General features: G+C 40.8%; 1 protein-coding gene across 1 annotated transcript; it reads right to left on the reverse strand.

Annotated features, from left to right (window-relative positions):
- Positions 1–311: 311 nt before the first annotated feature.
- LOC145077162 (uncharacterized) lies at positions 312–3,355 on the reverse strand. The gene is made up of 3 exons (XM_079022933.1): positions 3,133–3,355; positions 635–1,453; positions 312–527 (listed from the first exon to the last, which is right to left on the reverse strand). Exons 1-3 carry the CDS (start codon positions 3,140–3,142, stop codon positions 499–501), a joined length of 858 nt encoding a protein of 285 aa, XP_078879059.1. The 5' UTR covers positions 3,143–3,355; the 3' UTR covers positions 312–498.
- Positions 3,356–14,619: the final 11,264 nt, after the last annotated feature.

The raw sequence follows: 14,619 nt of genomic DNA on the forward strand, positions 1-14,619 counted from the left end.
TCTAATCTTTTGGTTTTTGTCTGTTTCCCCTTAATACATTCAACACAAATTTTTAAATCTGTGAAGTTGAGGTTACTTAACACTCCATCTGACACAAGCCTATCAATTCTCATTTTTGAGATATGGCCTAAGCGTTTGTGCCATAATGTTGCTGAATTTTCATTATTTAATTTTCGTTTAGTACCATGTGAATCCACGTGTAAGGTTTCATTATATGAAGTAACAATATCAAGCATATATAACTTATCAAAATACGTTAGAGAACCAGTACCGATAATATTTGAATTTAAAGACAAACTAAATTCACCATTTCCAAAAGAACAATAATAACCAGATTTATCCAATTTAGAAACAGAAACCAAATTGCGTCTAAAAGACGGTACAATGCAAGTGTCTTGAAAATCCAAATAAAAGCCAGTATCTAGTAATAAACGAAATGTGCCAATTGCTTTGACTTCAACCTGCTTGCCATCACCCACATAGATATATCTTTCAACATCATTTGGTTTTCGGTAGTTCAGGCAACCCTGCATAGAAACACTTATGTGAGTAGTAGCACCAAAATCTATCCACCAAGTATTTCTAGGTACAGAAACTAAATTAACCTCAGAACAGACCAAAGCACGGATTATACCTTTCTTAACTCGCCAAGCGTGGTATTTTGGACAATCCGGCTTCAAGTGACTAGGTTCTTGACAAAAGAAGCATTTAGGAGGTCCCGATTCCTTTTTCTTTTGATCATTGCCTAAATGTTGTTTCTTTTGCACTGGTCCCTTAGTAGCAGCTTCTTTTCTCTTTCTTTTGCCCTTACCTTTAGAGGTACTAGTAAAATGAGCACTTTCAGTTGTTTCCTGCTTCATCCTTTCTTCTTCTTGCACACAAAAGGAAATGAGCTCATTAAGAGTCCATTTATCCCTTTGGCAGTTGTAACTGACCTTAAACTGATTAAATTGTGTAGGAAGAGAAAGCAATACCAAATGAACTAGAAAATCATCAGAAATTTCTAGTTTCAACGCCTTAAGTTTTGAAGCAAGATGAAACATCTCCATGATGTGCTTCCTTATGTTTCCTTTGCCTTTATACTTCATTGAAATCATCTTTTGCAAAAAAGTACTTGTTTCAGCCTTATCATTTTTTGCAAAACGTTGTTCAGTTTCAGCAAGAAAATATTTTGCATTAATAGACTGCTCATTTGCACCTCTAAAGGCTTCTGGAACGCCGCGCTTAATGATCATTAGACTCATGCGATTTGAGCGATCCCATTTTTCAGCATCCCTTTTATTTTCCACTGAACTTGTGGCAGTAAGGATGGGTTGCTCAATCCGAAGTGCAAGGTCAAGATCCATGCAGCCGAGAACTAACATAATGTTCTCTTTCCATTCCTTAAAGTTAGTTCCATTGAGAACTGGAATGTGATTCAAGTTGGAAGATATTATACCACAATTAGCATTTGCTGTATTTCAGAACAAAATATTAATTAGTTTTTATGCTCATTAAACCATAACTATAATCAATAAAATTCAAATTATGACATCACAAGGTATCAACACAACATTAATATCAAGTCTTTGAACAACAATATTAACTTTTAAGAGATATCTTGTTTAAGTAGTAAAAATATTGACAATAAAACATGTTAATCAATGAGCCCCTCTTTGGATTGACTAATTAATCACATGAAACCCAAAAATTATCATATATTTACCACTATATATGTATGTTTATCCGACCAAATATTAACCTACCTTTGGGTCGATTAATATCCGCATTGACAAACACATAAACCATAAAATTTAATAATAATATTTGACAATAATTCATCCCGTTTAACAAGCCCCTCTTTGAATTGACTTGTTAACGATATGTAACCAAAAATAATTGTCGCATATTCATTATCATATGCGTGTTTATTCGACAAAATATAAACCTACCTTTGGGTCGATTGGTATCCGCAACAATAAACACATAAACCGTAATAAATAAGGTCATAACTGAATTTATTGATAACCAAAATATATAAAATAATATGAAAATAATTACATATTTAATCAACTTTGCATATCAAAAGATCAAACTAATACGCATAATTTTGGCAATATTGTGTCAAATATCATACAACTAATCAATGATTTAAAAATAAGAAGCATATGGCACATTAACAATGAATTGAAAATATATCATCATTAATTAACTGTAGAACTAAAACTGTTGTTGGAACAAATAACCACTACCAAGCATACGAATCCGTGAATACATATATAAATAAAATTTGACGATGATTAACAATAGAGAACTAATAAATTTATTTTGATCATCAAGCAACAAGGTACAAAAGATATCTCAAATGAAAATCTGAAGTCGATACCTTAAAAAAAATATTAGTTTTACATGCACGGAATTATCATGAACCTTGAATTTTATTTACGTCATAGTGTCATAAATAAATGTATCAAAAGAAAATATCACTCTTGAAACCCACGTGATTAAACAAACACCTAAAAAACCCAATTGGTTTCTTTCAAATAATAAAATAAATAAATAAATAAATTCACTTATCAATGCCTAAAAATAACAAAATATGATGATAGCTATTAATAAGCAAAAGATACATATCGTACCTCCAAATCAATAAGAAAATAGTATTTGAGATATTTAAAGGCTGACAAATCTTTTGATTTGTCACAATCATGAAAGGCTTTGCATTATTTATTGATTTTGATTTACTGGTTTTGTGTACGAATAGGAGATAGACCACACATTTTCTTTGTTTAATAATAAAATATGAATTCAAAAGAAAAAAAAAACTCATTGATAACTTATGTCAGAGACGCATATACAAAAGTCAAAAATATGTATTGTTCAGTAAAACTTTAAACCAAACAAGTTCTTGAAATATCGTATGAACAAGAAACATATATACACAACTTATTTTTTCTCATCGCACGTCAAGAAATCACGTAAAGCAATATTCAAGCAACAAAGAGAAGAGAAGATTTCTATTATCAAATTCGAGAAGACTCTGATACCAATTGATGGAGTTTATTAACTTATTCTATATATGCGGAAGCTTTCAAGACCAGATCTTAAACTCTCGAAATTGATAAAAGAAAATAGGTGAAGGAGATTGTGTACCTGCTTCCATTGAAGATTTTGGATCTGAAGAACAAGTTTGGTTTTCCAGTTGATCTCAAGACAACTCTAAGAACCCTTTGCACTCAAGAAAAACGAATTTGTGAATTAATATCGTCCACATTGATTTGCTCCTCATCACATATATTTATAGATGGAGATAAACCCTAATGTGAGAGATGGAAGGGATCTTGAGGATCTTGAGTCAAACCGGGAACTCAAGCCACAAATGGTAAGTGAATATCGGTCCATCAACAATCTTATACACTTGCCATAATATTTGGATTTAAATGATAACAATATATATGTTCATTTATAGAATGGTCCCACGATTTTCTAACAATAAGTATTCTCATCGAACACTACATGCCCAACCTTGCGGCAATATAATACTGCATACCCAATGTCCCTTTCCATCTCAATCTGAACCCACCTTGTTAGACATAGGGATAAGATTTAGAACCGGAAAACCGGACCGAAACCGGAACCGAACCGGAACCGGACCCGTTAGAACCGGAATATATAGAACCGGGTCCGGTTCCGGGTTTAAAAATTGGCTTTATCCGGGTTCCGGGTAATCCGGGTTTGGGTCCATTGGGTCCGGGTAAACCGGGTCTAAAATCCGGAACCGGTTTTTGGAACCGGAACCACTTTTAGGGCCGGAACCACTTTTTGTGAAACGTTTACAAGATGCATATCTTATTCGTTTCAACTCCAATTGACATACGGTTTTTTCCAACATGTAGTTTAGAGTTTGTACATGATTCTAGACTATAAATTTTTCATTTTTAGTTTTATATTCATTGACTTACAGTCCTCAAAAGTTGAGATACAAAAGCTGAAAGTTTTTAGTTTTTTAGTTTTTTTGTATTCGGTGAAAGTTTTAAAGCATGCATATCTAATTCGTTTGAAGTCGGATTGACATGTGGTTTTTTCAAACTTCTAATTTACAGTTTGTACATGAGTTTAAACTATAATTTTGTCATTTTTGGTTTAACATTCAATGATTTACAGTCCTCCGAAGTCGGGATATCAAAACTGAAAACTTTCAACTTTTCAGCTATTTGTTTTTGTACTTTGTATTATGTGAAAATATTAACACAAGTATATCTCATTCGTTTAAATTCGGATTGACATGCGGGTTTTTCCAGAGTGTATTTTAGAGTTTGTACATGATTTTAGACTATAATTTTGTTAATTGTGGTTTCGTATTCAATAAGTTACAGCCCCCCAAAGTGGGGATATCAATATGAAAATTTTCAAAGTTCAACCCACTAAGTTGTAAGTAATTATCAAAAAATTCCGGTTTTTTCGGGTTTTCCGAGTCTAAACCCACTTTATCCGGTTCCAACCTACCCACTTTGAAGTTTCCGGGTTTTCCGGTTCTAGACCCACTTTACCCGGAACCATACCCGGAACCAAACCGGAACCGGTTCCTATATACCGATCTGGTTTCCAGTTCTATAAAATCCCGTTAACCGGTTCCGGGTTTGGACCCACTTTCATCCCTAGTCGGTGGTGGTACATGGTGGTGGTGGTGGCCTTGTCTCAATTTTCCGACCAATGAAACTGCATAGAACATACACACACCTAAACACATGGCAGCACACGCCCACAACCACCTTCCACGACGGCTGGTGGCGGCCATGGAAGTTCTTCGCTGTTGTCGGCCATCAAACACCCCACTGTATGCACAATAACGCAAAACGCACCCCCTTCGTCTTTTGCTCGAAAAAGAAACCCACACCCACCTGAACTCACGAAAAGTTGCAGCAACGATTCACGGTGGTGGCTCGACTGGTCTCGGTGGTTTTGGCTAGAGCGAGTCGCCGACGAGACATCGACCAAGAACAATGGTGGCGCAAAAGCGGAAAGAAACAGAGACAGTGGAGATTTGCGACCCAAATAGCAAACTGCAGCAGCACAATCCTTGATCTCCCGACCAACCCGCATCGACTCATGGCTCCTTTGTCTTCAACGACGGCGGTGGTGATCGAACTCGAACTCACAGCGGCGGTAGCTCCGGTCTGCGAAGTAGCGATTGGGCGAAGCCTTAACTGACAGCGACTGAAGAAGGAGAATGGGGGAAAAAGGACAGCCGTCTGGTGGTCGTTGGCTGATCGGGAACGTGGTGGTGGCGGCGGCTCCGGTGAGGGGCATAACGGGGGATGACGGCTGCTACATACGGGAGGGTTTAGGGTTTTGGTAACGATGCTTTAAACGGGAATGAAGGAGTCATTGGGTTTAAATCCCGCTCCACTCAAAACTTTGCTCAATAAACAAGTTTAGTCCCTCCCCATAGGATCCTTTTCCAATCAAATCCTATATTTACCCATTAAACCCCAACATTAAAAATCCATTACAACTTAGGTACAATATTTCCAAAACAGCCCCTTTGTCTCCAAAATCACTTCAAATAAAGTCCTAAAAGTTACAATTTATTCCCTGCCTTCAATAATACTTACAAATTAAGTCCGGATTTACACTTTTAGCCCCCAATCTCTAAAAGTGTGACAAATAGCTCCTTGAGATCAACACTTTGCTAAATAATTATTTGTTTTAGGGCTACGAGCCATTCATTAATTAATTTATTTATTTAATAAATAAACGGGGTTTTACAACTCTCCCCTACTTAAATTAGATTTCGTCCTCGAAATCATTCCTTACCAATCCTTACATACTAAGCCACTCTAGTAACATAGTCATCAACCTGGGCACGCCCTAGCCTCCACAGGGTAGCCATGACCAATCCTCGTAGAGCCCTAAAATCCATAGGTGAACGAATTCCCCGCAGTAAGATCACATGTATTCTGTGCGAAATCTGTTGTCCTGAGACGGTCTGAATCCCTGACAGACCACTCATACCGAATCATTATCGTCGAACCTAGTCCGCTTATCTCTCAACTATCTACTCAGCTTCTGGTAACTCGAGGTGCCCATTATAAATCAGGGTCACAGACCCACTTATCTTTGCAGATCACTTATACTTGGCTAAAACTCAGATAATCTCATTGCAAGTGACTTACCACTTCCCAATCAACCAGCTATTACGTTTGTATTTGCAACCTGAAATGAAAATACTAACACTGCCCAAATGCTAAAAGTGCCCGAGCACTGAACTTCCTGAAGCAGTATGCGCTGTTACATAGCTGCTTACCAAAAGCTACCGAGACTTCCTGGGTCTCGACTCGCTTGCCAATCCTCTGAAACACTGGGTTCCCATCCGACTGCGGAGCCAAAGGACTCCCTACTTAGTCGCCTCACATGACTTCTGAACGAAATCCTTCTCTGGAACTAGTTGTCACTAGTTATCATGTCACTGAGGCTCTAATGACCTTCTGGTCTAACCGATCGGGTCCATGCATCGAATCCTGTCATCATCACATCCAAGACTAAAAGTGATTGCTACCTAACCAATGGTAGCCTTACATCACAAATGCCCTTATGCAGTCCATTACTTCCCTGATCTCATAACTGTAGTGACGTTCCTACAGTCTTATCACTTGCTCAACCAGATCTAATCCATCTGGGTAATACCGAACTCCAATATGGGGATTTCCATATCCTCACTGCCGCACCCGAACTGGTGGGTACTACTATTCATTTCGCGTTCTAACAACACGCTCATGCCATCTACCAACCTAGTGAATGCTACGGCTACACCCGCATACTTACAACATTCTATCACTATCTAGCTGCTAGTGAATGCTATGGCTACACCCGCAGACTTACAACACTCCCCAAACTATCTGACTTCTAGTGAATGCTACGGCTACCCCCGTAGTCTTATAACACTTTCCATACTTGGTCGAACTAGCACTCGACCTAACACACAACTGAACTTGAGTCCTAACCGGAACTTAAATCTGGTTCCCAACACTTGTTATCACGTGACCCCAATGTATCAGTACCGTACCCATGCCCGCGATCAAAGCATCACGGTAAACCACGAAATCATCTACACCCTCTGGCAGGGTGAGAATCGGTGCCTCGCACAATCGCTGCCTGAGAGTTTCGAAGGCTACCTGCTGCTCAGGCCTCCAACGAAAGGTCACCGACTTCTTGGTCAGTCGGGTCAAAGGAACCTCAATCTCGGAGAAGTCCCGTATAAATCTCCGGTAATAACCCACTATACCCAGGGAATTCCGAATCTCAGATGGAGACCTCGGAATCTCCCATTGCATCACGGCCTCTATCTTGGCCGAATCAACTAGAATACCCTTCAGGTTGACAAGGTGGCCAAGAGATTGCACCTTGCGCAACCAGAACTCACAGTTGGAGAACTTTATAAAAAGTCTCCCCCCCACTTAGGTTCGACTAAGTCTTCACATTACTTGAGAATTGAAGGGTTCCCAATCCTTCTCGCTTTCTAATATCCCACTAATGACAACCTGTGCCTGCGAATTCTTACGTTTAATCGCCGATTAAACCTCAAGATCTCCCATCCTCAGAAGTCTCGATGAGTACTCTTGAAATCTGATCCAGTCTGACACCTCAATCCATTTAACATGCTATCAATTGAAGACCTTAATCTTCACTCTAGCTGACGAATCCTTGTTCCCACTGCCAATCTTGCAGTACCACTGAACTCTAACCGAACACAGCCCATGCGAAAACACAATTCTCTTGAACATCCGGTGACCAACCACTTATGCATCTAACACCCACGACTGACACTACCCTCTTCCTGTCACCAGTTCTGTCCTTGCAACGGTAGTGCCTTGAACTCCAAGGTTCATCCATAAATAATTACCGACCATACCTAAACAATGATAGAACCTCTGAACGCTGACTTCATTGGAGAACAATCACTTCAACCCTGATCGAGTATCCTCTAAATAATACTCCTGCATAGATCCCGACAAAGATCCAAAATGATAATGGTATGCACGGAAGCCACTCCGCAAGATGCGTCCCTCTTTGGGTTCATCAAGGACTTTTCGGCATGCAGGATGGCATATATGATCCTTGGTAACCCAAACACTAGCAGAAAAACCGACCCGAGGTCTGACTTATCCAAACTCACTCACAATTCCAACGCGATACGTATCCCCAACATCCATCTAGTAGCAATAGAAGATGACATACTCGCAACGTCTGGGGAAATACTGGTCACCTTCTGCTGATATGACCAATCCTGCTACCCTGTAGCAGTCTAAACCCTTGGAGTGACAAACTCCCTTATGTACTTTCTCATACGCGCTGCACTGACTTAGACCCTGCTGGCCTTTCACCTGATGTTCAGAAGTCATAGGTCTCTTCCCGGGACCCTCTACTATAAGCACCTGGCACGCACCTCTCTTTCCAGGGTGCTCCAAATCAATCTCGCATCTGCAACTCTTGGAAATCATATCCTTCAGGGTCTGACACCCTGTCACGCGTACTAGCTCGCTTGCCAATGGCTAAGCTGCAACAACTGGAACATCCTCTGTCCCCAAATTGGGTCACAAACTCTTCCCTGAAGCTTCTTAGATTCTCCAAGACTCTCGATGATTCGAGTATGGATTCTGTGCTTTCAGTAGTACGGGCCCAATACTACCTTCCACACCTATCCATACTTTCCTCAGCCATCCTCCCGGATCCTCCAAGTCACTTCCTCAACCGGTAAACCCAAGTCTAACTGAGCCTCACTACTAACCCACTGAAACATATCCTAGGCTTTCCTAGGTTCCCGAACTCACCCAGTCCTCAGCTGCTGAAAGATTCCCAGTAATGTCAACTAGCTACCTTATGAATATAGCCACATGCAATAGAGATCAGATAATCCTTCAAGTAACAGACTCATCCCTATAATGGTTAGACTCAAACGAGAGCTGCGCAATAGGGTTAAATCTATCACTCTGAGATTATCCAGCCCGTGCCACATGTGACTTAGCATATTCACTTAATAGCTAACTCACGTTACTAAGAGTCCACAAAGCACAAAGCAAGCAGCATTCAGACAATGGAAAATCTAACCATCATATACCAATCAAATCATTCTATCTTCTAATCAGGAATCTGTACATGAAATTCAAAGGCTCATACAATCAGGCATAACCTAAACAGGCTATCCTATCACTAACTGATCAGTACTAGCATGCAAGTCTACAAGCACATACAATAGGCATATAAGGCATCCTCCTAGATCCTTAGCCCTAATCTAGCATGCAGTTCTCATAAGCATATCATATCATAACATCTCATAACATGTATGGATATCTTGGGGAAAACATACTTGAGCTCGGCTGATTGCACGCATCACACACCTTGTTCTTTTCAAAGTTCTTTTCTCTTTTCAAACTTCTTTTATAAAATGATTTTATTTTTGAAAATTTTCATACCAAGTCCTTAGTTTGAGTTCAGACACACCCAAGAGTGTGCCCGAATCCCTCAAACCAAGGCTCTGATACCAACTTGTAACATCCCAAAAATACAGGCCAAAAATTTCATTTTTAAATACGTCATTATAAAACCAATAGTGTAATAAAACATCTGTAATATCATGTCATGTCAAAACCAAAGTAGAAATAATCAAACGTGTTATCATAAAATAATATCAAAGTGTAATCCCAAAGATCTCATGTGCGGAAAACCATAGTGTGATGCACTGCGATCAAGCCGGCTCCTTTCCTTTAAACACGAAGTACCTGAAACCAAAACTGAAAACCGTAAGCACAAAGCTTAGTGAGTTCCCCCATCATACCTCATACCAAACAATCACATAACATACATATATTGTCAGGCATATCTGGGTGCCCGACCTACCCCTTCGGTCCTCTCGACCGGATACAGACTAGTCTATCTGGGAGCTGGCCTCCCCTTCGGTCCTCTCGACCGGATACTGACTAGCATATCTGGGTGCTGGTCTCCCCTTCGGTCCTCCCGACCGGATACTGACAAGCATGTCTGGGAGCTGGCCTCCCCTTCGGTCCTCTCGACCGGATACTAACTAGTATGTCTGGGAGCTGGCCTCCCATTCGGTCCTCTCGACCGGATACTGGGGACTATTTCACCCCTACTACTACCACATAACACATATATCACATAATCTATCTATCATGGCTGGGCATGACCGCCCTTTCGGCCCTATCGACCGGTATTTTGGGGGACTATCTCCCCCTACTGTCACTAGCACATAGCATCATATCATACTAGCACAATAACATATCACAGGTAGTAGCAACCCTATATGAATATCACAGAGACAAACATCTATCATACAATTCCTACTGGTGGGCCGACATTGTGGCCGTAGACCCACCGCTACTGGAAGGTAACTCACCTCACACTGCTGAAGTCCCGAAGACACAATCCCATACTTGCTGAAGTCCCGCAGACTCGACCCCAGCTGCTGGCTGACAAATTTCCGAACTGTCAACACCAAAATAACACCCAATTAATAATTGGGTCCCAATACATAACCATAAGTACATTCTTTGGGTAATTACTACATTACCCCTAGCTTGGCTTATTCAAGCCCAAGGCCCAATCCATAGGCCCAAAGTCGACTAGGAATCAAAGCCCAACACATGGCCCAATTTTCCAAATTGGGTCGAGGCCTATACATGGTCTTATTCTGAGGCCCAACATCATGTAATTATTAAGGCCCAAACTATGGCCCATTTATGGCCTAATTTTCCAAATTGGGCCTAAACCCCTTACATGGGCCTTACCCTGGGCCCATTAAATTATTCTAGTTCAATTGCTTGCTCTTGGATGGTCCATTATTATCTCAATCATTTAGGCCCAATAGAAAGGCCCAACATTAAACCCAAGTGAAATTAGGGTTTCACATAAAATGATGATTAGGGTTAAGTTTCCTACTTAACCCATTAAGGACTTAATCCATTAAGTCCAATATTGCTTAGATTAATTTCCGCTAATGATTATTATTCAATATTCCAAATTATTAAATAATTCCCGAGAGTCCCGATTAATTCCCCAAATTAAGATTTATTGGCATTAGGGTTTTCCAACACAAATTCTAGCCCATTATTAATTTGTTGGACTTTTAGGTTATTTAGGGCTTTATTGGGCCTATCAAGCCCACTAGAATATCATTGAGCCCATTAGGGTTTTATTAGGGTCTGTTAAGCTTTATTGGGCCCATTTGAGCTACTTTGGCCCATTAGGGTTTCAAGCACCCCCAAACAAATCAAACTCACAAGGAAAACACACCGCCACCCGACACGGCGGCCGGTGGCGGCAGCCACCACCCTATGGTGGTGGTTTGATTTTCCTTTCATTATTCCAATTTTTACAATTACAATGCACTCACGAAATAACACACACACACACACACTATACTAAAAATAACACACACCCACAACCACCCTTGTGGTGGTCGGTGGTGGTACATGGTGGCAGCCACCACCTCACGGTGGTGGTAGTGGCCTTGTCTCAATTTTCCGGCCAATGAAACTGCATAGAACATACACACACCTAAACACATGGCAGCACACGTCCACAACCACCTTCCACAACGGCTGGTGGCGGCCATGGAAGTTCTTCGCTGTTGTCGGCCATCAAATACCCCACTGTATGCACAATAACGCAAAACGCACCCCCTTCGTCTTTTGCTCGAAAAAGAAACCCACACCCACCTGAACTCACGAAAAGTTGCAGCAACGATTCACGGTGGTGGCTCGACTGGTCTCGGTGGTTTTGGCTAGAGCGAGTCGTCGGCGAGACATCGACCAAGAACAATGGTGGCGCAACAGCGGAAAGAAACAGAGACAGAGGAGATTGGCGACCCAAATAACAAACCGCAGCAGCACAATCCTTCATCTCCCGACCAACCCGTATCGACTCGTGGCTCCTTTGTCTTCAACGACGACGGTGGTGATCGAACTCGAACTCACAGCGGCGGTAGCTCCGGTCTGCGAAGTAGCGATTGGGCGAAGCCTTAACTGACAGCGACTGAAGAAGGAGAATGGGGGAAAAAGGACGGTCGTCTGGTGGTTGTTGGCTGATCGGGAACGTGGTGGTGGCGGTGGCTCCGGTGAGGGGCATAACGGGGGATGACGGCTGCTACATACGGGAGGGTTTAGGGTTTTGGTAGCGATGCTTTAAACGGGAATGAAGGAGTCATCGGGTTTAAATCCCGCTCCACTCAAAACTTTGCTCAATAAACAAGTTTAGACCCTCCCCATAGGATCCTTTTCCAATCAAATCCTATATTTACCCAGTAAACCCCAACATTAAAAATCCATTACAACTTAGGTACAATATTTCCAAAACAGCCCCTTTGTCTCCAAAATCACTTCAAATAAAGTCCCAAAAGTTACAATTTAATCCCTGCCTTCAATAATACTTACAAATTAAGTCCGGATTTACACTTTTAGCCCCCAATCTCTAAAAGTGTGACAAATAGCTCCTCGAGATCAACACTTTGCTAAATAATTATTTGTTTTAGGGCTACGAGCCATTCATTAATTAATTTATTTATTTAATAAATAAACGGGATTTTACAGTGAAAAGGCTGAAATGGAGGCCACTCAACCCTTATATAGGGTGAGTTTACGGCCAGGGGTGGGGGGGGGTCCACCTGGCACTGACCGCAAACAGAGTTTACGGTCGTACACGAGTTTACGGCCGTAAACTCGCCTTGGCCGTGAACTCGTTGCTTTTAGAGGGAATCGTGAGTTTTTCGCGCGATTTTTCGTTTTCCAACACGTATGTATTTATGACAATAACCCTAGTTGATTTACTTAACCCGAGAAGTAGACGGAAAAATTTAATAAAAATTAAATTTTATTAACAGAAGTGGGTTACAATAATGGGATAAATTTTGGGTTGTCACATAGCATATGTTACAAGGGTTCCGAACATATAAAGAACCCCGAAATCCGAGTTATAACGAAGAAGTGATGAATTTTTAACGGACTTTTCCTGTCCCAGTCTGTTAAAAATATAACTTAATAAAGTCAAAATTAGCCGACGGAGTCTAAACGAAAGTTACGGTCCCACCTACGCGTGGATATAAAGAACGTTGAAAACGGAGCTCGTATACGAAAGTTACGAATTTTAGAAGTCGAGTGTATTATTTGCGAAGCTGTTGCGAGGGTACAGGGTACGCTCCGCATACGAGTCATGTACGCCCTGCGGTCTTGTATACTCACTCCAACAGAAGTCACGTTGCACCAAGCTGCTTTGGACACGTGTTGTACGAAATTCGCCTTACGCCCAGCGTTCGAAGGAGCGCCCTGCGTACCGAAGTACGCCCAGCATACCTCCGCAGGTACGCCTTGCGTAGACGAGGAGCTGCACCTATAAAAGGGTGCGAGGTGCAGCCTTCTTTCTTCACTAATTCACTATCTCTTTCTCTCTCTCTCTCTCTCTCTCTCTCTCTCTCTCTCTAGCCTCCAAAACACCCCCAAGCCTAGGGAAATCCCTAGCACTAGAAGGAAGCCCCGAAATGCCCGACGGCTCCGAGAAAAAGAGCTTTTCGGCTCGGAAACTCTACTTTAGAGAAGCCCGATTTTTGAGAAAAACTCATTGTAAGTGACATACGCATACCCTACTTTAAATATAGCTTTTATTTAAATATAGTAATGTTATTAGGACCTTATAATATATATTTGGGCTATTATTATGAGTTATATAAGTGTCGTTATAATATCTTTTTAACTAGCCACGGTACGAGGAATCTGTTTCGAAAGGCCGCTTGGGTTGTTGGATTTCAGAAGTGCTATATGCCAAAATGGTCCTACCCTCCAGTGTTTCATGTCTGGCCCCTGTATGTACATACTAGTTGAGAAGTATTGTTTAATGCTTATATAATAGTAATAGTGCTAAGACTATTAATTAGTCACAATGAATATTAGACTAAACTCTAGTGGTAATAATACTAAATTTCGTCAAAGGAAATTGTTTTTAAGAAGCGAAGCGTTGTCTGAGTTCGGAATCACTACCTTATCAGGTGAGTGTGTAGATACCTTAATCTTACACATAAATATGAAGTATTTAATATAAATTACGTGCTATGTGTGAATATTCTCGGTATACTTGCCATCTATACTGATGAACAATTTTATACATGTTTTAAATGATTTAAACTGTATATGTATTTTATATATACCAAATATGTTGGGTAAAACATGGGTAGATGAATGATGAGGTATGAAAGCTGATATAAAGGAACGTTGGCGACTATGAACTTAGTTTCTATCGTATAAACCCTGGAGACTATGGACTTAGTGTCTATCGTATAAACCCTGACGACTATGGAGTTAGTACCTATCGTATAAACCTTGGAGACGATGGACTTAGTGCCTATGGTATAAAGCCTGGCGACTATGGACTTAGTGCCTATCGTATAAACCATGGCAACTATGGACTTAGTGCTTGCTGTATGAACCCTGGCAACTATGGACTTAGTGCCTATTGTACAAACCCTGGCGACTATGGACTTAGTGTCAGTTGTATAAACCCTGGCGAAGATGCACTTCATGCCTATTCCTTAGGATAATCCTTAGGAATGAATGAACGAGGAATAGCTGATTCTTA

This window comes from Lactuca serriola, chromosome 9 (genome assembly GCF_051521515.1).
Source record: "Lactuca serriola cultivar US96UC23 chromosome 9, Lser_US96UC23_V15, whole genome shotgun sequence".
Classification (NCBI taxonomy): domain Eukaryota; kingdom Viridiplantae; phylum Streptophyta; class Magnoliopsida; order Asterales; family Asteraceae; genus Lactuca; species Lactuca serriola.

Bases quoted from the DNA above. Each gene is read 5' to 3' on its own strand.
- LOC145077162 (XM_079022933.1), bottom strand. The intron at 528-634 runs GTATAATCCGTG...GTTTCTATGCAG, and splicing joins CGCTTGGCGAGTTAAGAAAG to GGTTGCCTGAACTACCGAAA.